The sequence below is a fragment of the Sceloporus occidentalis genome, unplaced genomic scaffold (genome assembly GCF_023333645.1).
Source record: "Sceloporus occidentalis isolate IW3139 unplaced genomic scaffold, rSceOcc1.0.p SCAF_2, whole genome shotgun sequence".
Classification (NCBI taxonomy): Eukaryota; Metazoa; Chordata; class Lepidosauria; order Squamata; family Phrynosomatidae; genus Sceloporus; species Sceloporus occidentalis.
Genome location: NW_028316982.1, coordinates 63,329,570 through 63,351,688, shown reverse-complemented (window position 1 = coordinate 63,351,688; position 22,119 = coordinate 63,329,570). Strand labels below are relative to the sequence as shown.

General features: G+C 40.7%; 2 protein-coding genes across 8 annotated transcripts in view; one reads left to right on the top strand and one right to left on the bottom strand.

Annotated features, from left to right (window-relative positions):
- The window catches only part of PDCD11 (programmed cell death 11), a 37,027-nt gene extending 22,240 nt beyond the window's left edge, over nucleotides 1-14,787 (bottom strand). For 5 of the 6 annotated variants that reach the window (XM_089509793.1, XM_089509796.1, XM_089509797.1 and 2 more), the window contains exons 1-17: nucleotides 14,708-14,783; nucleotides 13,745-13,859; nucleotides 13,351-13,482; nucleotides 12,607-12,774; nucleotides 11,990-12,151; nucleotides 11,092-11,215; nucleotides 10,540-10,721; nucleotides 9,406-9,513; nucleotides 8,976-9,182; nucleotides 8,239-8,363; nucleotides 7,216-7,276; nucleotides 6,504-6,650; nucleotides 5,183-5,434; nucleotides 4,578-4,721; nucleotides 2,995-3,189; nucleotides 1,472-1,642; nucleotides 372-591 (exon numbers count right to left, since the gene is read on the bottom strand). In XM_089509793.1, the coding sequence (XP_089365919.1) occupies nucleotides 372-591; nucleotides 1,472-1,642; nucleotides 2,995-3,189; nucleotides 4,578-4,721; nucleotides 5,183-5,434; nucleotides 6,504-6,650; nucleotides 7,216-7,276; nucleotides 8,239-8,363; nucleotides 8,976-9,182; nucleotides 9,406-9,513; nucleotides 10,540-10,721; nucleotides 11,092-11,215; nucleotides 11,990-12,151; nucleotides 12,607-12,774; nucleotides 13,351-13,482; nucleotides 13,745-13,849 (2,503 nt within the window). In that variant the 5' untranslated portion in view covers nucleotides 13,850-13,859; nucleotides 14,708-14,783. Of the gene's footprint in view, nucleotides 1-371; nucleotides 592-1,471; nucleotides 1,643-2,994; nucleotides 3,190-4,577; nucleotides 4,722-5,182; nucleotides 5,435-6,503; nucleotides 6,651-7,215; nucleotides 7,277-8,238; nucleotides 8,364-8,975; nucleotides 9,183-9,405; nucleotides 9,514-10,539; nucleotides 10,722-11,091; nucleotides 11,216-11,989; nucleotides 12,152-12,606; nucleotides 12,775-13,350; nucleotides 13,483-13,744; nucleotides 13,860-14,707 lie in introns of all 6 variants that reach the window. The other variant, XM_089509795.1, reaches the window with a different exon arrangement.
- Nucleotides 14,788-14,915: 128 nt separating this feature from the next.
- On the top strand, nucleotides 14,916-19,998 carry LOC149318473 (ATP synthase F(0) complex subunit k, mitochondrial-like). Of its 2 annotated transcripts, none has more exons than XM_089509791.1 (4): nucleotides 14,916-15,019; nucleotides 18,304-18,404; nucleotides 18,686-18,783; nucleotides 19,910-19,998. In XM_089509791.1, the coding sequence occupies exons 2-3, from the start codon at nucleotides 18,315-18,317 to the stop codon at nucleotides 18,776-18,778; spliced, it is 183 nt and encodes a 60-aa protein (XP_089365917.1). In that variant the 5' UTR covers nucleotides 14,916-15,019; nucleotides 18,304-18,314; the 3' UTR covers nucleotides 18,779-18,783; nucleotides 19,910-19,998. The 2 variants fall into 2 exon arrangements, with proteins under 2 accessions (XP_089365917.1, XP_089365918.1); XM_089509792.1 differs by having other exon boundaries at nucleotides 14,952-15,094.
- Nucleotides 19,999-22,119: the final 2,121 nt, after the last annotated feature.

The window sequence follows — 22,119 nt, the reverse complement described above, 5'->3', positions numbered from 1 at the left end:
TAAGCTCTGTGAGTTTTACCTTTTTTTAAAAAAAAAAGATAAAATATAACCAAATTATGTTTGTTTATCTTAATGAGAAAATGAGATACATTTCTCCCCCCTTTTAAGCAGTCTAAAGTCATAGGAAGTAATCCACGGTCACACAGAAACAAAATGCACTCAAAGAACCTAACTCTTTGAACGAATACAAAGCTAAACAATAACCACATAACAAGAATGTCATCTTTCCTTAAATAAATTTATGGATGTGAGAAAGCACTCACATGTTTTGCTACAAAATTAGGTTTCTCAAATACAACCACCCCCACCCCCCACCCCCCACCCCCCACCCCCCGATAACAACTGGTCACCCCATCCCTAAAGTCTTTTACCTCTTTTGCTCAGGATGCTTTTGATTTCCTGCAGCTCCTTAAAGTACTGTTGCAGCAAGGAGAAGCTCTGTGAAACAGAATCCTCAGAGGAGCAGTCAGACAATTTCATGGATAGCAGAATGCGCTGCTTCTCTTCATCAATGTTGGTCACTTTGGCAATCACAGTCTGACCTATCACAAAATGATCCTTGGTGTCTGTCACAAACTTATCACTCATTGCCTGTAGTGATTAAGAGAAATAATTACTTAAATATTTTTTCTTAGAGTGTGATATCACTTTCAAAATCTCCAGGGGAAAAGAAATACAGTGGTCCCTTTGTTTTCACAGGGATCCATTATGGAACCCCCCCCCCAAAACGGAAACTCGCATATATTCAAGTTCCACTGGCTTGAATGGCCACACGCTCACACGCCCAACCGTGCTCGCCCCTCTGTGAGTAATCGAGCCTGCGGACTTCAGATCTGCAAAAACGGAGGGGCAACTGTACATTTCAAAACAGTATCTATAAGCAAACGCTTTGCAGGGGAGGACAACAGTAAACTCATACCCAGAAATTTTCTACATGCTCTCTCTTTTCACAGCACATTCCTTGTTTCCTATTCCATGTTCAGGAAGGTCATATAGTAGACAGAGACAAAAACTTCTCCTTTTCTTAATCTATGATCATTTATAGAATTGTAGACTTCTGTCATATGTATTTGCATGCATGTGTGCATGTACTGGCGTTTTGTGTCTGTGCATGTGAATTTAGCACTGACATTTTTTACAATTCAAGAATATGCATAACCCAGAAGTCTTGCCTCCAATTTTGTTTTGTAACAAATGCTTGAAAGTAAGACATTTCTATCTACAGTTCAATGAACTGTTCCCACCCCCCTTCAACACTAGAAAGGTCAATTCAATGGAAAAATTGTATTCCTCAGGGAAAACAGGATTAAAGCATGAGAATGTTTCAAAAAGACCTCTTGTATAATAATAATAATAATAATAATAATAATAATAAATTTTTATTTTTTATTTATATCTCCCGCTTCTCCATTTGGATCGAATATGCCTGAATAAGCCTGTTTTTAACCAAAGACAGCATGACATGCCTTACCGACTTAGGTGCCAGCCCTGTCAAACCATATGGAAATTCCACAAACACACCATAAGGCATGACGTTTTTCACAAAGCCAGTCAACAGCAATCCTGGCTGAATGTCAGAGAAGTTCTTCACTGCATGTTCTTCCTGTACAGCCAAAACCATTGCTGGCTTCCTACTCAAAGTCTAAAGACAATGGGTCAAGGAATAAATCAATTAAAAGGACAGATCTGGGAATTTCTTGCCCTTGGCAACTGCAAGGCGCACATCCAGTTGAAACTTATCAAAATAGAGAGGTATGCAATTTAACTGTCAATGGCACAGAGGCACCAAGGTCAGTGCTGTCAATGCTAGATCAGTACCTATTTGTTTCCATTCTGATCTTCTCTACTCTCTCCACTGTGGCACTGCTTCTGACCATTTTGAATGCCTAGACAGGAAAATGGCAGCTGTGGCATCTCTTTGGTGCTTCTCCTCAAAGGAGCTTAAAGAAGAATTGGGCTTCGAAGGATCCTAACAATATATGTGTATATTTGTCAGCTTTTCTTGGTTAAAATCAGGCAAAATTATCATATTAAAGTTAAAGGCTATAATCACTGCAAATGTAGTCACTATTTTCTTTGCTTTGCTTTTTTTATCCTTTATGACATGGGTGTGTTTTCTCAGCCATGCCCACACCTGGTCACCACCCCCACACATCACAGAGTCATGATTTTACCATAGTTCCCGCCACATCCATCCAGCCTTTAAGGTACACACAAATAGTTATGCATACCAGAATTTTGCAAGTTCTTTGGCATGATTCTCCTTTCCTCCATCCTTTAGATGTCCCTAGGTTTTCCCCTTGATTTATCCATGGGTCATATCAGAATCCATATTTTTTACATCAAAACCTGCCCTCAACTTATTTATGAAGTCAACTTACAGTCAAGTATATATGGTAAATTAAGGCTGGTATCCAGAAATAAACAAACAAACAAAAAATGCAGGCATGAAAAGGTCACCAAACATTTGCCAATCAAAGTTATGAAAGACACTGATCAATTATATTCTTGATTGCCAAAGATTTTCTTCCTTTAGACTGTCAAATACAGGAGGAAATCCTACATACAATGAACTATGAACCATTGAAAAGCAGGACCTACTCACATAAGCACAACGGGGAGCTTCAACACTAGAACCACTTGCAAGGGAATACATTCCACAATTACAGATGGTACTTGCACAGAATTAAGGTATGATAACACTAGACAGAATCAAGTTATCACCTGCAAGTGATTGGTGAAATATTTCCAGTTTGAAGTGTTTGGAGCACGGAGTGAGAAATGGGGAAAGGATTTTAATGTTGGATACCCTACAAACTGGACATGTTGCAATCCTAAAGCCATACAATTAACAAAGAATTTTATAAGACATGATTAGCAACCAAATTGGTAGCCTAAGGAAGAACTAGTGCAGCATAGTCAGAGTTAACGCCATTGTACAAAATAAAATGACAAATAGGTTCACCAAAGGCCTAGAAGAAATGAAAAGGATACAATATGACGCCCCTTGTCATGGAGGCACACAACATTATGCAGAATATCATCTTCTTTGAGCCAATGACACCACAGTTTGCTATGAGACACAGAGTCAGAGAGATGCATCATGGGAAGGTAGGCAGAAATACTGTTTGGTAAGATTGTAACTTCTAGGCCATCTTCTTTCTTCTTCAGAATTTTCACATCAGCAACCTGAGAACACGAAGATCAGGACAGGTTGCAAACGTTATCACAGTTCTGAGTAGGGTTGCCATTCATCAGGACCTCCAAACCGGGACAAATGTAGGACAAAATGTTCAAATGTAGGACACATTTTTTTTGTGTCCTACATTTGAATAGGAGCCTTTGAGGCTTTCCCTCTGGGCCTGGGCCCCGCCCTCAGCGGGGGCGGAGCCCAGGCGGGAAGGGACTCATCCCCTTCAGGGAGGCTTTCCCTATGGGCCTGGGCCCCGCCCTTGGCAGGGGCAGAGCCCAGGCGGAGAGGGACTCATCCCCTTCAGGGAGGCTTTCCCTCTGGGCCTGGGCCCCGCCCTCGGCGGGGGAGGAGCCCAAGCGGAGAGGGACTCCTCCCCTTCAGGGAGGCTTTCCCTCTGGGCCTGGGCCCCGCCCTCGGCGGAGCCCAAGCGGAGAGGGACTCCTCCCCTTCAGGGAGGCTTTCCCTGCAGGCCTGGGCCCCGCCCTCGGCGGGGGCGGAACCCAGGCAGAGAGGGATTCCTCCCCTTCAGGGAGGCTTTCCTTGCAAGCCTGGGCCCAAGCGGCAAGGGAAAGCCTCCCTCAGCTTGCTATATCTCGCCCGGGAGCAGGGGCAATCCCGGGGACGGGGCCAAACCGGGCCGTGACCGTGCGGCCCCGCCCCAAACCGGGAAAGTCCCACCCCCAGGCGGGATATGGCAAGCCTAGTTCTGAGCAACTTGTGGGGACATAGGACCACTCAACCCTTTTTTTCAGCTAGAGGGGTAGAAGTCACTTTCAAAGTTTGAAAATACTTTCCTGGGGCAAAAAGAGGCCTTGAAAATGAACTCAGATGGCCAACCATTCCACGAGTTTGCAGAGGCTCCAGTAGCCAATTTCTTGGGGCCCAATATTGGGGAAGAGCAAAAAAAATAAAAAAGGCCTTGTGGCTGCATGAAGCTTGCTGGTTGCTTTTCTCCTACCTCTGAACTACCACTTTACAGTGCAATAGTTCCAGGATCACACTGACGTTTCTCAAAATCCAATGATCTTTACAGCAGAAGCTAATATTACTTTAATATAAAGAAAACCATAAAGTTAGAGGGGCTTATGTATAGTAAGAGCACTAAAATTTGGACACGATATTGCTTTCCTTACTATGCTAAAATTTTCCTTACATAGCTGAAATTTTTTATGTTCACCGGAAGAAACTGACAGAGTGAGAACTATCTAATGACAAAGCTTATAATGAAGGGAAGAAGGATGCGGGATAGAACTCTATGCCTGCAAAGGTAAGTATCCCAGCATGATTTGCACATTTTATTAGATTTTAAAGCCCACCATAATCTCCGGAGGAACAGTCACAATTCCTACAGGGAACAAAAAAGAAATATTTTAAAATAAATTACCTGTCCGGCTTCATATATCACTTCCCGTTTCTTTAAAGCTTTTTCACCTCTACTAGCTTTAGCAAGAGGATTATCTGTCAGATTAAATGAGAGGAGCACTTTTTCCTGCTCAGGCTCACATTTTAAGACAATCACTTTGACCACCTGATTTGGAAAACACAAGCAAAAAAAGAAGCAAAAATAAACATGTACATTCATCACATGTTGTACAAGACAAATAGAGAATTGTTATGCCTTCCTCAACTATGATCACCTCTGTTTTGACTCTACTTTCTTTCCCTTGTATCCCATTTGTGCCCTGTCTCCTTCTTCTCTTTCCATTGTATATGACTTAAGCATTCTGCAACACTTTATTGAATGTTTTTATGAAAATGACATTTGCTAGGATGAGTAGTTTCAAGTTCTACTAGTTTGACAAGATTATCAAAATTAGTGTTTTTAAAAAAAGAGAATGAGAACATAATGCTATATCTTATTTCCTAGACTTAAAAATATTCTGCGAGGAAGAAATAATTCACTTTCTAGAATTTAATGATTTTACACACTTTTAAAGATACTTTCCAAATACATACAGTTCTTGCCTTTTATTTTCACTCAGTGCTTACCTGACCTTCATAGAAGGCTTCTTGAGGAGGAGTCAAAGGTGGCAAGCCAAGCTCATTCTTGGGAACCAGGCCTTTTAGGTCATTATAGAATTTCACAATGCAGCCAAATTCCCTAGCACACACCACAAAACCATGGGTGATCAGGCCTGGCTTTGCATCTTCATAACTGGCCAGAACAGGGAGTTTGGAATTGACAAGTGTTTTTTTCAATGTCAGAACAATCTTCCTTGCTTCAGGATTGGAGACAAGAACCTGGGAGAAAAAGACTACATGTTGACTAGGAAAACAGGTTTTGGCCCAAGATGAAAGAAAGGGGAATTATATTATTGGAGTATAAAGTAAGAAAATTTGCACACAGAGAAAATAGTTCCTGCTCAAAAAGTACCACCCATCACTTTGGCTGGGACCCCAGTAGTGTCAAGGGGCATGCCACACCCCTGACATCATCCAACCTGCAAAGAGTCTCCATCTCTCTCCAATTTTGGTTCCTTAGCCCTAGATTACTTCCAATACAGTTGTGGCATGACTAATCACTTTAGAAACACAATTGTTCCTGAAGTTAACACACCTATGGGAGACAGAGCTTAAGACTGCTGAATTACATTCTTTGAAGTTAAAGTGGAAGCAACCATTATTCTTTTAGAAAATGAGATCTTTAATTGTACATGTATCTGGCATGAATTAAGTGGGAATTTTTTGAATAAAGTGCATTAATCCTGTAGTTCAGTACAACACACTACATAATTCACATTGGTATTCAAATGGTGATGAACAGGTAGCAGGGATCATTTTCAACAGAATTTATCTATACCATTTGTATCTAATCCTCCCACTTAATCCTTCAGAGCAGAACACAAATTATTCTCCCACATTCTCCCCACAAACTATCCTTTAAATAGCCAAAAGCTTTCACGGCTGGCATACATAGTTTCTTGTGGGTTTTTCAGGCTATGTGGCCATGTTCTGGAAGAGATTATTCCTGACGTCTTGGGAGCATCTCTGAAGATGCCAGCCACAGATGCTGGCAAAACATCAGGAATAAACTCTTCCAGAACACAGCCAGATAGCCTGAAAAGCCCACAAAGAACTAACCTGTAAATTGATTAGGCTGAGAGACAGCAACTTGCTCAAAGGTATATAACGAGCATCACAGTATCATATCTACATTCAGCTCAACAAATTAAGCACCTAGACCCCAGAATAATTTAATTTGCAAAGAAGCACTCTGGCCTCTGAACAATCTATGGAGGTTTTTTTCTTACCAAAAACATCCTTATGACAGCCCAGAATTTCAAGTTGTCCCTTATAGGGAGGACCTTACCCGACACTTGACAGAAGCTCCCACACTGTATTTCTTTTCTGGCTGCTTCAGAGGCACATCTGCCAAATGCAAGGATGGGACTAGGCCCTTGATGTACTCAGTCACCTTTACTTGCATGCCAAATGGCTTCAGAGTTAATACTGTGCCCTAATGTCACAAAGAAAAGGGGTCAAGAGACAATGCTGTGGTCTAGGAAACAAAAGAATGTAGTACTGGAACATATAAGACTAAACTATGGGATAAAGGAAGATAAACGGACTGCCTCAGAGTGTGTGGAGACCCTTTCATCAGAGGTCTTTAAGGGTAGAGGGCAACCAGGAATGCTTTCACACTATTTTTCTGCATGGTTGTGGATTAGACAGCCCCTTTGATCTCCTCCAACTCTATGATTCTGTAATTTTAAGTACAATGGGTTCTCCTAATGAAAATAGTGCTGATCTCTAGGAACCAAGGACAAACGTCCAGTTGTTTTTCAGCTACAACGGATGTCAGCTCCTGCCAGCATGGCTACAATAAAATTATTAGTATTGTTATAGTAATGTTAAAAATCAGTATTTGGGCCTAAATAACTATACAACATGAAAGTCAAAGGGACTTAATACTTGTTGGAAAAATTAGATAAAGCCAATAATCTTTGATTGCATGATAAATGGTTGATTAAGACTGTAATGAAAGTTGAGACAGAGTAAGGTTTTGTTACTCTTGAACTTACTTCCAGAACTTGTCCAGGATAAATATCCTGATATCTCAGAAATGGAGCATCTATAAGACGTCTACAAATTTTGAAAAAATAAGAAAGAAAAGCACCAATCTGTTAGGTGGAAGAGGTAATGAAAACAATAGATCCCTTCCATGCTCTTTCCAAAAGACATTCCCGTGTAGCAGCAGCCAGTTATTTTTGCAGCCCATTTTATGAAGGTAAGTGTGCAAAAGTGTCTGACATCTCTTAGTTTGAGCATCCTCAACATCCACTTCAGTCCCTATCTGCCTCAGTTTGTAATCTTCAAATGAAGCAAAACCCATCCAATCCAACGTCCATATACAATATTTTCATACTTCCTAATACCAGCATTCTCATTCTCATTTCACCCTTGCAAACAAAGCTTCGTATTGGCCATGACAAGCCAATGTTACTACTAGTACCCACTGCATAAGAAACCCCCAGTATTTTGTGCAGACCTATGATAAGAAATGCTTTTCTCTTGTTTCTCTGTACTCATTCAATCCAAGGCATGACTCCTTTTCTTTTTAATGAAGGACTTACAAAAGATGTTTAGATAACACCACTAGCTTTTTATATAAGTGAAGCAATAAGGTAAAATTGAGTCACTTAAATTATTTAAGTACCTTTCTTTCAGTAGTCTACAAAACTTATAATTTTAATGGGTAGTAAACGAACTTTTTGAACTAAAAGAAACCTCAACTATTTTCCTTGTAGCTTAAGTAGCAAAACGTCATCTGAACAGCAAAAACTCCTGCTTGTTTACAAGCAAGAAAGTTCAACTGATACAAAGCACCTTTTTGAAATGAATAGGCACAATCCACTGTGCAGATGTGAGGCAGATACACTTTAATCCCTTTGTAAGCCATGTGACTTGAGCACACTTGATCCAGCACTGAAATGTGTCATTTTTAAAGCCATTGGGAAGTTTAGAAATGTTTGAAACATGCATTTACAAAGTCATTTAAAAAACCTGGCTTGTTCAAATTGTACTAGGATAAGATAGGAGCTTACTGTTTGAGAGATACCATTGCCACGTCATCTATTAGGCTGTAGTCAATAATTCGACATTTGTGTTCATTTCCAGGCTTAAACATCTCTGGCTTGAAACATGTGGGAGTATCTGAAAGATGTTTTCGCTATAAAAAAAATAAAGAACTAGTGATTTTTCAGCTTACTACCCTATTGTTCTCCAAAACATTCAAAGCCAAGAGAATTCACTAGTGTCTAGATTTCATATTCCTGTATGCAATAGAGTACATTCATCCTGAGAGGGTTTTTTATAGCACCACTAATCAGTATTATTACAAAAGAAACTAGAAAAAGTTATTAGGCAACCTCAGATCTAATTTGACTGCAGAAATAATGCAGTTTGATACCACTTTAACGATCATGTCTCCATTCTATGGAATTCTGGGATTTGTAGTTTGTTGTGGCACCAGAGCTCTAACAGAGAAGGCTAACTATCTAACAAAACTATAAATCCCAGAATTCCATAGCACTCTACCATGGCAGATAAAGTAGTGTCAAAATCCATTATTTCTGCAGTGCAGATAAAATTTCAGGGCTCTTTTGGACCCTCTTTAGTAAACATCAAGCCTTTATAGGACTCATACTCTTGACAGATGTTGGATTACAGTCATTTCACGCTAATTCAGTAATGGATGAATTGATGATCTATTGCTCTGTACACGTAAGGCAAAATATCTGGGATCAGTCATATAAGGTACAAAAGGCATTGAGGAACTTACATGTGCAAACCCTAGGCCACCATCATCCAACACAAAGATGGCACCAGTTTTGGGTAGAAAGGTCTTCACTTTTGCGTTTGTCACTACCATCCCAATTCGATCATTGCACAGCTGGCCAAGCTGGATGCCCGGTTGAAGGAAGACTGGGCGTAAAGAAAGGCGTATTGCCTTGGAAGCAGGATTGTTGGAAATAATACAGGCTTTTACCTGCAGGGAAGAAGCAAAGTAGAAGGAGGGTATTTTTTAAAAAATCCCTATTTTGTTAGGCAAATACAGATGTAGCGAGAATATTATCGTTCTCGATCTTTAACATTCTAGCCCACATACATGTAGGGCAAACAATGTAAAAATGCACCCATTCATTTCACAGTTCATTCAAATCCCACAGCAATACCTTACATAAATGAACCTTTGATATAAAAGCACTTACCATCTGACCTGGTGAGTAGTTTATTGCTTTCAGAGGACCCATATGCATGAAATCAACAATTCCAGTAAAGGAAGAGAGAAAACTTAAAGAAATTCCAGAAGGTGTCACCTGGAAAAAAATTGAATGTAAGATTATATAGGAGAATTTCAGTGACTGATTAAGGTGAAGCTTGAGTTCCCAATACAGTTTTCCAAATATTTATGTGTTGTCTATTTTAAATTGCTTTTGCTCTCAGCTGAAGTGATGATTCTCTACTATGAATATGTATTTTAGTTAAGTGTTAAAAGAGAAATCTAGGTGAAGTACAGAGATGAAAAAGACAGCTTTTTAGCTTCACACATATTTTCCCAGAGTTAAGAAGCACAAAGATCTACCATATAGACTTGACTATAATTCAACCACATGTGTAATTCGAGGGTACATTTTGGGGTCAAAGTTGGGGATTTTGGTATGACCCATGAATACGTTGAGGGTAAAATATGGTGGCTGTGCCGCCATTGAGGCAACAGGCTCAAAGTGGCTTACAATTTAAAAGACCCATGCAAATCAAATATGAGGGCTTGAAGGAACTGGGAAGATAAGCAAAATGGACTCACAACAAATAAAGTAAGTAAAATAGACTCACAACAGGCAAGCAGAGTCCCCCCCACAATGTCCTCCTTTGTTCCCGGGATCCATTGCTCCTGGACCCCCCATAAGTCCTCCAGAGGGCACTACCGCTGTCTGCGAAGGCCTTTTTGGGCCTGGTTTACATTAGGCCAGGAGGGGACCTGGGCCTGTTTCCAGGCCAGTCTGCAATCTCAGCCCGGCGCCAGAGAGTGCGCAGCAGAACTGCATAGGCTCTCCTCCACCACTGCGTCATTCACTTCCAAACAGGCGGCAGTCTTCAATGGGTGGACAGCCTTGTCTCTTTGCTGCATCCTCCTCCTGAGCTGTGTCAGCCATTAAAGACAATGGAAGCCTCTAGGCCACTCAAAGGTGAACGATACAGCAGCAACAGTGGCAGAGAGACAAGGCTGCCTGCCTGCCAAGGCCCCCCTACAGCGTTTGATTGTATAGATACTAAAAAACTCTAAAAGAATTGGGTGTACCACAACAACAACAACAACAAGAAATTAGGAAAAAATACTTTACCTCCTTAACCTGGGCTTTTACCACAAGTCCAGGCAGCAAGTTGCTGAGTGACCAATTTTGTTTTTCTGTGGCAATGGCCATAACAATCTCAGACTGACAGATGGACATGCGGATTATCCTTCCATTGTTCTTCACTTCTTCAATAAGGCAGTTCAGGTACTGCCCTATCTTCAGTTCAGCCCCTGAATAAATAATAATTCTATCAACAGAGGATTTCTATTGCTTTTCTGCCATTATGGTCATATTCTTGCACCTGCTGTTTCTTGAGCACATTTTCATCACAATGAAGAAGAAAAAAACTTTCCATCCTAAATCAAAATATTTCATTTCACAAACATATTGAACAGATTTCTAAAAAAAAGCATCTGGAAGCAAAACTGTAAAATCCTTATTGCTACTATGATCTTCACTGGAATACCACACTTAGACACAAACACTTGGAACTGACCCGCCTCTGGCCACTTCCATATCTAAGGTTCCATAACACTTTGAAACATGCATTTCTTCTACTTACAGTTCTATATTCAATACCACTTTTAAGTATAATTGTACCTTTGTTGTTTGACTGCAGGAAACTTTGGGCCTTCTGACGTGGCAGAAATGCTTTTGCTGCTGGGACACCTATGTCAATAATGTAACCATGATCTTCCACACTTGAGATACATCCAGAAAGCAGCTGTGCAGAGAAGTGTTAGTTTAAATTTTGCCATCACATAGTTTACTGCTACCCTGCTCAACCTTAAAATGCACTATATTTCTCTGAAAGAAGAACAGGCCTATGACTCCCACAAATTAGATATTCACGTTTACACACCTCAAGCACCATTATCAGCAGGCTCCCTAGCTACCATGGTGGAAAAAGCTTTTCTTCAATTTATACAGAATATTTGCACTGATTACTTACTAGAAGCAAGTACAGTGGAACCTCGCCATACGCGGGGGATCCGTTTCGGATCCCGCCGCGTATGGCGATTTCCGCCTATGCTCGAGCCCCATTGTAAACAATGGGGCTTGTGCACGGCGACGCGGCGGCGCGCAAGGCGCAACGGGTGCACGCGCCCATTCAATTGAATGGGACGCGCCGCCCCTTCCGCCCCGCGCGCGCCGGCGGCTTTGAGCGCCTATGCTCAAAGCCGCCTATAAAAAGACTGCGTATGCGGAGGCTCCACTGTAAATACATTTTATTTATCCATTCACCCTAATTTAGTGCACTGACTTTTATTATTCTCAGAACAGTTCAGAATTTTCTGGACTTTACAATTCACATTTAAATTTGGAGTTTTACTGTTTTTAAACACCTTCTGCTCTGTTGCTTTAATTGTCCTGTTGTAACTTGTAATCTATATTTTGCTTAATTGCCTGGTTGTTGTAAATGGTCTCAAATACCTTTACAGAAGCAAGCTATGCATTTATTAAAGGAACAAACACAAGAAACTCGTATTTTTCATACCATGCCAGGTTTCAGAGCTGCAGCATTCAAAGCCTTGTTAACATCCTTGGGGTTAACTGTGAGCTGGATACTCCGACGTCCTGTATTTGTTTTCTCCAGACTAACAACAGCACATCTAACCAGCATTCCTGGAGAGAATAGGTCTGAGAGAGAATTCAGATCCTGCAAAGGACAGGTGAAGAGGATAAACCAAAATAATTGAAGATATCCAAACACCAGCAGTAATATCTAAACACTGGCTGTGAAACACTGATCAAAGAAAACATTATATCATTAGCCACTATGTTTGAGTTGTAACAAAGAGAACACTACAATACTGTCAGTCAATGCTTATTGTTTCCATAATAAGGAAGAGAAACTAATGGCACATTTTCATAAATCACAGATTCTGTCCCATAAGGCCATGAGAACAGAAGAATTATAATAAAAATTAAGAACCGCGCATATTAAAAATTTATTTTTATTTAATTTTATATATATTAATTTTCATAGACAGTTTATGGCTTTTCTAGATATCAACTGTGAATGTTTACACTAAAGTGAAGTGTTTTATTAACAGAACCAAATACACATTTACTTTCACTATAGGTTTTCTATAGTAAGACACTATGTCTTACCTCCAAGAGCTCATCAGTAGCCACCTGATTATTCAGAATTTCGTTGTAGGAATCACATATTCGTGTCACTTGAACAAACCCAGTGAGCCCATTTGGCAAACCAATCACCAGCTCCAACTGATGAGATTCTTTCACACATCCTAAGAGCAGCATTCCTTCAGTGAGAGACTGTTTAAAAACACACAAACCATAAGAAGCAAGCAACATAAATACACTCTTCCTAGGGTTTTTTTTACTGTGCTGTCCTTGATAGTAAAAATTAATTAGCCTGCAAAGACGCTAACACAAGAAGGCTAGACCTAAAATATCCAAAGCAAAGGAGGCAAGGAGGAAATCATAACACCACCTTCTACACAAGGAGCTGGCAGCACTGGAATGGCTGTGTAACTTTAGAAGGTTCAGGGGCAAAATTTTGGCATCTAGGATCTTTCATGGACTGCACCAGGCCTAAGCATGAAAGAAGAGAACAAAATCGTCTTCCAGTCCACTTTAGGTTTCTTCTTTCTATGCCATGGGAGGGCTACAGACACAAAATCACCATTCCAGGGCACCAGAGGTCATAACAATGGCACTGAGAAGCTGCCTGTGACCTCGTAGGTTGTACTTTGCCCATTCTTATTCTATGTAAACTACAGCTTAGCACTCAATCTTATTGTGACTCATTCTACAACCAATTCATATGATAAAATCTGAAACAATACTATATATCACCATGTGCAAAATAAACCAAAATTATCCACCAACCTCAGCTGTCAAAAGCTCAAAATCCTTTGGGCTGGTTTTTACAACAACTGTCTCCTCAGACTTGAGCTTTTTGGGTTTCACTTGGTCCTGATGTTTTTTCTTTCTTTTTGGAGTTACCTCTTCATTCTGTGTCTAAAACAAAATAATTAAAAACCAAAAATTACCAAAACTTTTGAAAGGGCAGCTGCTTCCTAATATAACAGACTAAACATTGGAATGCCAAAGAAAGCCATTAATTTAACTGAGAAAGTCCCAGGATCAGTCCTTAACATCTGCAATTTAAAAGACTCTTAAGAAGGCTGAGGGAAAACTCTGCGTAAGATTTTAGGCAAGTGTATTGGGCTGGATGAACAAATAGCCAGAGCCAATAGATGGTAACTTCCTATGTTCATACTTGAAATAAATTGTCCTGGTCTACTGTGTGTTGTCTGGATGCCTTTCCTTCTTGTCCTTTCTTCTGTGTGCCACCTCGAGGGAAGTTTTCTTCTACAGATGACATGGTTGTTCTTCTATGAGGAAGACAACATTATTTTCATCTAAAAATTGCATTCATAATGGCAAAATCAACATATGCACACCCTTTCATTTGAGATCAGCCAAACATAACATCATCATCATCATAAAATAAACAGATGCACTTCTGGCAAAGACACATTCTCCAATAAGTGAGCTTTCCTGAGGGCAACCTTCTCCAATCTGCACTCCGGATGGTGCAGGGCAACTCCTACCAAGACTGAAAATCAGCCATGCTGGCTGGGATCGGAGGCATATCTATTCCAAAACATCAGTGACTACTGGACATGTCAGAAAACGCTCTTTCGGGTGGATATTGCATTTTCTCTTCTTGATAATAAACGGGTGGCTCTTGGTTCATAACTAGTTTGTTCCCTAAATCAAGACAAATCACAGCAATGGGTTTTTAAGAGTAAAAAAGAAGCAATTTAGGGGCTTCAGGAAAAGAGGAGACCACATTCCAGCTGGAAGGACTCAAACCAAAGAAGCCGCAGCCATGAATTGGCAGAAGCTGAGCAGGGAAGTGGACCTGGAGGGCTCTCATCATTCATGGAGTCATCAGAAGTCGAAATCAACTCAAAGGCCACTATTAACAACAACAATATCAAGGCTGCATCCACACTGCAGAAATAACCCAGTTTGACACCACTTTAACTGCCATGGCTCCATGCTATCGAATTCTGAGAATTGTAATTGACTGTGGCGCTAGAGCTCTCTCTGACGGAGAAGTCTTGCAAAAACTACAACTCCCAGAATTCCATAGCATTAAACCAGGGAAAAAGCGGTATCAAAACTGGATTATTTCTGCAGTGCGTTTTGGACCTTTCCCTCCTGCCACGCTTACCGCCTTCACTCTCGCACGGGCTCAAAAGGCACCATCTGTCCCGTAACCCGGAAGCGGAAGCGAGGCCGGGGGGAAAGGGCAACAGGAAGTACGTCCCGCGTAACCATAGAGCCGACGTCGCGCGTGGTACAGAGCGGCGGGGAAGCCGCGCTGGGGTGACGTCATAATTGACCCTTACCCAATCAAGTAGTAGCATTGGACCAGCGCCCAGCCAATCAGCGCCGAGCGCAAAGTCTCTCCAATTGTCTCTGAGCGCCGCCATCTTGGAGGCGAAGGGCATTGAATGGTGGTTGCAGAGACAGACAGAGGACGGTAGGCTGCTGCAGAGCTGGGCTTTGCTGGCGTTTTGTGATCTCTGGAGTGGAGGGGCCTCCTTGGGTTGCCGTAGTAAGTTATTCCCCATTTAGTAAGCGAGTCCCTGGTCATTGTTTGTGAGCCGCCTTGGGACCCTTTCTGGGAGAAAGGCGGCTTACAAAATAAATAAGTAAAATAATAATAATAATAATATGTTTTTTTACTCCTGGTAGTCCCAATAATAATAATATTGATAAATTTTATTTAGTTGTTCTCTTATTTTCTGTTATTTTTGTACTTTTGGTTTTTTTCTCCATCTATAAGGTTGTTTTTTTAAGCTTATTCTACTCTGTAAATTTATATGCCGCCTCTCCTGCAGGATCAAGGCGGCTTTCAACATCAAGTAAAAAAACACATTTAAAATACAACATACAATTAAAATACATCCCATTAATTCCGTCCCTCCTTCCCTCCCTACTACAATAAAATATCAATTAAACAGCCAAGGATTAAAACAATTAAATTAAAAATTAAATAATCCACCATTCAAACATTCAGCCGGTCAGGGGCAGGCTAAGCTTTCCCACCCCCATCATAGTTTCTGTATAGAGAGGTGGTGCTGTGGTTTGAGCTTTAGAGTGTGACCCTGGAGAGCAGGATTCGAATCAACGCTCCAGAGTGACCTTGGTCATAGAAGCATAGAGTTAGAAGAGACCGCAAGGGCCACCCAGTCCAGCTCCATTCTGCCATGCAGGAACTCAAGATCAAAGCATCCCCGACAGATGGCCATCCAGCCTCTGCTTAAAGACCTCCAAAGAAGGAGACTCCACTACACTCCGAGGGAGTTTCTTTCACCGTCGAACAGCCCTTACTGTCAGGAAGGTCCTCCTAATCATCAGATCATAGAATCATAGAGTTGGAAGAGACCACAAGGGCCATCCAGTCCAACCCCTTGCCATACAGCAGGGGTAGGCAACCGTTTTGAGCCGGGGGCCGGGTTGCTGTCCCTCAGACAACTGGGGGGCCGAAGCCAAAAAATAAATAATTAAATAGTTAAAAAAGGACATTGAGGATCTGGAGTGTATCCAAAGGAGGGCGACCAAAATGGTGAAGAGTCTGGAAACCATGCCCTATGAGGAATGATTTAGGGAGCTGGGGATGTTTAGCCTGGAGAAAAGAAGGTTTAGAGGTGATATGATAGCCCTGTTTAAATATTTGAAGGGATTTCATATTGAGGAGGGAGCTAGCTTGTTTTCAGCTGCTCCAGAGACTAGGACCCGGAGCAGTGGATGCAAGCTGCAGGAAAAGAGATTCCACCTCACCATTAGGAGGAACTTCCTGACAGAAAGAGCTGTTTGAAAGTGGAACCCACTCCCTCGGAGTGTAGTGGAGTCTCCTTCCTTGGAGGTCTTTAAGCAGAGGCTAGATGCCCATCTGTCAGGGATGCTTTGATTGTGAGTTCCTGCATGGCAGGGGGTTGGACTAGATGGCCCTTGTGGTCTCTTCCAACTCTGTGATTCTATGGCTGACTGGGAATCGAACCTTGGTCTCCAGAGCCATAGTCCATAGCTCATCCTACTATACCACACTCTCTCTTCTGTATGCCAGTTGTGCAAACTGTTTTGTTTACCTTCCCCAATGTTCTGGGATTATGTAGTAGTTTATTTATATGCAAGTGATTAATAATTTGTTTATCCTTAGTGTTGTGTGCCTTTCTTTGATCCCAAGGGGACGAACCATTTGATTCTGAGTTTCAGAATCAATTCCACTTGCATTTGTGTCCTTGTGGAGAAGGAGTTTACCATCTCAAATTAGGATACCTAATTTGCAAAGCATTTGGTAAATTGCTGCCATATGCCAGGCCCAGTTACCTTCCCCTTAGAATTAGGCTTCTTTCATATTACACAGTTTTAGCACTTTGAAATCATTTTAACTGCTGTGGCTCCATCCATATCGTTTCATGAAATATTTAGAATTGTCTGTGAGAGAGATCTAGTGCCTCACAAACTACAAATTTCAAGATTCTTTAGAATTCTCCCATGGTGGTTAGAATGGTATCAAAGTGCCATAATTATGTATTGTGAAAGAAGTCTTATTTCAATGTATTCCTTGTCTTTTTTGATAACTCCTTTATTGTCACAGAGTAATGGTTGAATGCCCATTGAAAATCATTTGGTTTGGGCATCTACTCAGATTTAGGTCTTTCAGACTGTGGCAGTATATGGTGAGTACAGGGGTCAAATTCCTTTCCCTCATATCCAGCAGTGGCTTGCATCTGGCTGTTTATGACACCAAGACAAATGGAAGTAAGTTCTTCCCATATGTCTTGTGTTCAAAGAAAACTGTAGTTTGTATTCTGCTGCTGTACTCAATTCCTTTGGTTGCAAAATTGAGTGGGAGGGCTGACAAATGGGTCAGGGGCTGCATTTGGCTGATGACAAAAGTACTGTAACACTAACCTGACTACAGTATGGCAGTTTATAGTAGTATTCCCCCATATTTGCGGATTTGATTATTCACAGATTTGATTAATATGCTCTCTCTAGGAATACCTAAGTCCTCCAGTGCAACTCTATGGTCAACTTTAACTAAAAGTTGCACTGAAAGGCCTAGAGATTCCTAGAGAGAACACTCCACTAGGCATTTGTAGCTCCTTCAGTGCAGTTCTATGGTCAGTGTCTGTCGGACATTGACCACAGAGTTGCACTGGAGGACCTAGAGGTTCTTAGAGAGGTGTCCTCGCAGGTGAAAACATGATGTTTTTTTTATTTGCGGTTTTTCCATATTCACAGGGGTCTTGTGCTCCTAAGCCTAGCAAATATGGAAGGACAAGTGTATTTGGATTTTTTAAAATGTGCATTGACCAGTTGAACACTAAAAATGATGTGCCGTGTACCCTGTTCCAGTGTCATAGTTACAGATACCATCTGTTCCACAAATAAGTCTACAATGGTTGCAAATTAATTTATCTGTTAATGAATGTAAGTCAGTTGAGGCAGAAGACACCATATTCTGTCTTCTGGGTTACAGGAACTGTAAGCAGAAATTAAGTTACGTGCTTTTAAATACATCTAAACCTATTAATCTTCTAATGTTAATGCCATCAAAGGCATAGAGGTCATTCCACAAAAGATGCAGCACACAATTTAGGATTGTATCAGCATATCTTTGTGTACTAGGGTTAGTTTTCATGGCCAATATACTTATATTTAAGTGTACATAAGTGGATGGAGTGAATCTTTTTGACTGGAAAATACTTTAAATACTTTTAAATGCATTACTAATTTTCTTTTAAAATCTAGGACTAGAAGCAATGGCAGGGCATGATGCACATGGATCACAACATCAGTTCACGGGGTTTCAGAAGTACTTCAATTCCTACACCATAACAGGCAGGAGAAATGTAAGTGGCTATGTGAATAATTGTACAGAATGGTTTGGCAGTGATGGCGAACCTATGGCATGCGTACCAGAGGTGGCACTCAGAGCCCTCTCTGTGGGCTCACATACTGTCTCCCTAGCACAGAGTTTGCCAGAGTTTTTTACTAGAAAGCCAGAGGGATGTGGCACTTTGAGATAAATAAGTGGGGTCTGGGTTGCAGTTTGGACACTTGGCCTGTAAAAGGTTCACCATCACTGGCTTGGAGTGTATTTGATCTGACCAATATGTTTTTGTGTCTTTAGTATGTGCTAGCCACGTATGCAAGCATTGCAATGATCTTCTTGTACTTTAAACTGAGACCTAAGAAGCAAACTCCAGCTGTGACACAGAAGTAATGCCGGTAAGGGTCTTATTTAGTTTTGTTACTGTCTGCCATTATCTAACAAATGAAGGTTTAAATATAAATTTATTATGATATCACTGGGGCTTCAGTCCTTTAGATATCCATGTGCATGTCTGTATTTGTACATTCATCAAAGACGTAATGCCACATCAGGGTTCAAGATACTCATATTGTTACAAATGAATAAAATTCCATAGGACTTAATTCAGGGATGAGAATTGTATAGTTCTCCAGATGGGAGTTGCAATCCAACAGTATCAGTAGGCTCTTGTGATCCCCTATACAATTTAAACGAATTGATACTATAGGTGAAATTTGTCTGACAAACTCACTAATGTTTATTTAGCAACCAAATATCAGGTGCAGATGTGTGATGTGGGAGCTGGGTTTAATACAGAACCAAATTAGTCTAGCGCATCCGATTTAAAGTCCATTGTCACATTCCACAGATACATTTTGGAGTTAAGAAAAAGTTGAGTAGTAACTTGCTTAGCATATGCCAATTAACTGTATCAGTCTTTACCTGGCGGTGTTCAGCTACATGCTTTGTGTCTTGTCATTCTTCACTGTATGGCATAGAGAAGTAACCTTCACTAAAAATAAGATCAGATTAATGCTTTCATATCACTTTCATCTCATATCCAATTGGCTGAATACATCAGAGAACTTATCACAAAATTCCTCCGGGGCAGCGGTAAACCATGTCTGTGCTCCTGTAAGACTCCCTTTCCTTCTGTGGAGTTCCCACTCTACATTTAGTGGCTGAAGTTGAGCAGGGGATTGGTGCAAGGGCTCTCTGAAGCCCCCTGTTCTTCACCAGTCACTAAATGGCTGGCAAGTGGGGCACAGGAGAAAGGGGAAGCTTGAGGGTAGAGTTGTCGTTGCATGAAGGAGGTAATTAATTCTGCCATTAGACATCCCACCACTAAAAAGACCCTAGAAACATATGCAGGCATAAGTTGGACTTATTCCTGCATATGTTGCTAACAGGATGCTGGCCAATTGTAAGTCTACTTTTTGTTCTGGACTACAGTCTGTTTTTCTTTCCTCATATCACATTAGAAATTATACCTTTATAGCGATTGTTCAAGATGTGCTGACTGAATAATATTTTCCTTTGCAGGTTGCTGACATGTTGACATTGAACTTTCCCTATTGTTTTGCTGCAACTAGTAGAAACCGATGTTCACATCAATAAATCATGAACAATGATCAAGTTTGTCTTCTGTACACATTACCAAAACAGAAGTGATTGTTCTGTATAAACAGCACACTCATTTTTAATGTCTGCACTTTGTTTAAAGAACTTTTCATTCATACTGGAAACATTAATGAAGAAAGTAAATGTAGACATTGTGGTATCTTTGGATGTTACCTTGCATTCTGTTTCAGAAATGAAATGTGACTTCCATTAGAACAATTCTTAATCCAGCTGTAATAGACCAACATCCTTGATCTATTCTGCATACTTTACAATCTTGACAGAATAAAATAGGAAGATAGTGCAGTGACAGAATGACACTGAAATCAAAAGTCAAAACAGGTTATTTCATTTACTGTTTCACAGGCATTGATCAGTGTATGGAAATTATTTCTGCAGTGCTGCTTTTAATAATATGACAGCCTTTGGAGATGATTTTAGAGAAGTTGGGAAGCTGAAAGAGTGCAAAAACACCTTATTATGCCATTCTTTCTCCAGCATGTTGTAACTCTCAGCTGCTGATCCTTTAAACCAGTGTTTCCTCCAGGTTGTCCTCCAGGTATTTTGGACTTCAAATCCCAGAAGCCCTGGCCAGCTTGGCCAACAGTCAAGAATTCTGGGAATTGAAGTCCAAAACATCTGGAGAACCAGAATTTGGGAACCACTGTTTTAAACTGGTCAGCTGTCACTATACATTAGGGGCCACAGAAACAGTATCTCTGAGGGAGAAATCATTGCATCATAGTTGGAAGAGACCACAAGGGCCATGCAGTCCAACCCCCTGCCATGTAGGAACTCACAAACAAAGCAACCTTGACAGATGGCCATCCAACCTCTATTTAGAAACCTCCAAAGAAGCAGACTCCCATCACTTTCTGAGGGAATGTGTTCCACTACCGAACAGCTCTATCAGGAAGTTCCTCCTAACCTTGAGGTGGAATCTCTTCCTGTAGTTTGAATCCATTGCTCCAGGCCCAGTTCTCTGGAGCAGTAGAAAACAAGCTTGCTCCCTCCTCAATATGACACCCCTTCAAATATTTAAACAGAGCTATCATATCAGCTCTTAACCTTCTCTTTTCCAAGCTAAACATACCAGCTCCCTAATTCGCTCCTCATAGGACATGGTTTCTAGACCTTTCATCATTTTGGTCACCCTCCTCTGAACACACTCCAGCTTGTCAACATCCTTTTTTATTTGTGGTGCTCAGAACTGGACACTGTATTCCAGGTGAGGCCTGACCATAGCAGACTAGAGTAGTATATTTCTATTGCTGCAGCCAAAAATCGCATTGCCTTTTTTAGCTGCCGCATCATCTTGTTGACTCATGTTAACTTGTGGTCTACTAGGACTGCTAGATCTCTTTCACATGTAGTTGTCAAGCCATTTGATTAAATTATTAATATTGATGCACTGGAAATAGATTCAGATCTATCTGTAATTGTATCTATAATTGTAAGCCTTTAGGGCTGAAGGGCGAGGTATAAATACCGTAAAATAGTAATAATAATCTGTCAATCCTGACTGCACCCATGGGAAACTTGGAACAAGAAACATTTTACTAAATAGGTATCTAGCCTGTTATGGAAAGTTCTGTATTTTTGTAGACTTTTTTTTAGTGTAGGCAAGTTTCTGTGAACATAAGTGTCCTTTTTTCAGACTTTCAATGCCATTAGAAAGAAATGGCCATGAAAGATTCACTTTAAGATGATGTATTTCTATATTTTCCAAAACAAACCTAAGGATGGTACTAGGCCACCCAGAGTTTAATGAAGAAAAGCTTGTTAATCTGTTTTAAAGAAGTAAAGCTCATTTAATATTTTAATGCAAAATAACTCTGGTGCCAGAACAAACTACAGGTCCCAATATTCCATTGAAGCCATGGTAGTTAATGTGGTGTCAAACTGCATTATTTCTCCAGTGCAGATGCAGCCTGAGATAGTAAATAAAGACTATAGTTCCTGTAAGGGTTCTGTTCTCTGTAGGTTAGTAGTAATTTTGAGTGCCCATTACAGATAATGTATAGTTGTAAAAGTTGGGCAGATACTTATTCAACTTATTCGAGATTTAGGGCTGGAGAAGAGTTTTGCAGGTACCCTGGATAAATAAATGGGTCCTAAAGCAAATCAGGCCT

Bases quoted from the DNA above. Each gene is read 5' to 3' on its own strand.
- LOC149318473 (XM_089509791.1), top strand. From the start codon at position 18,315: ATGGCAGGGCATGATGCACATGGATCACAACATCAGTTCACGGGGTTT. The intron at 18,405-18,685 runs GTAAGTGGCTAT...TTGTGTCTTTAG, and splicing joins CCATAACAGGCAGGAGAAAT to TATGTGCTAGCCACGTATGC.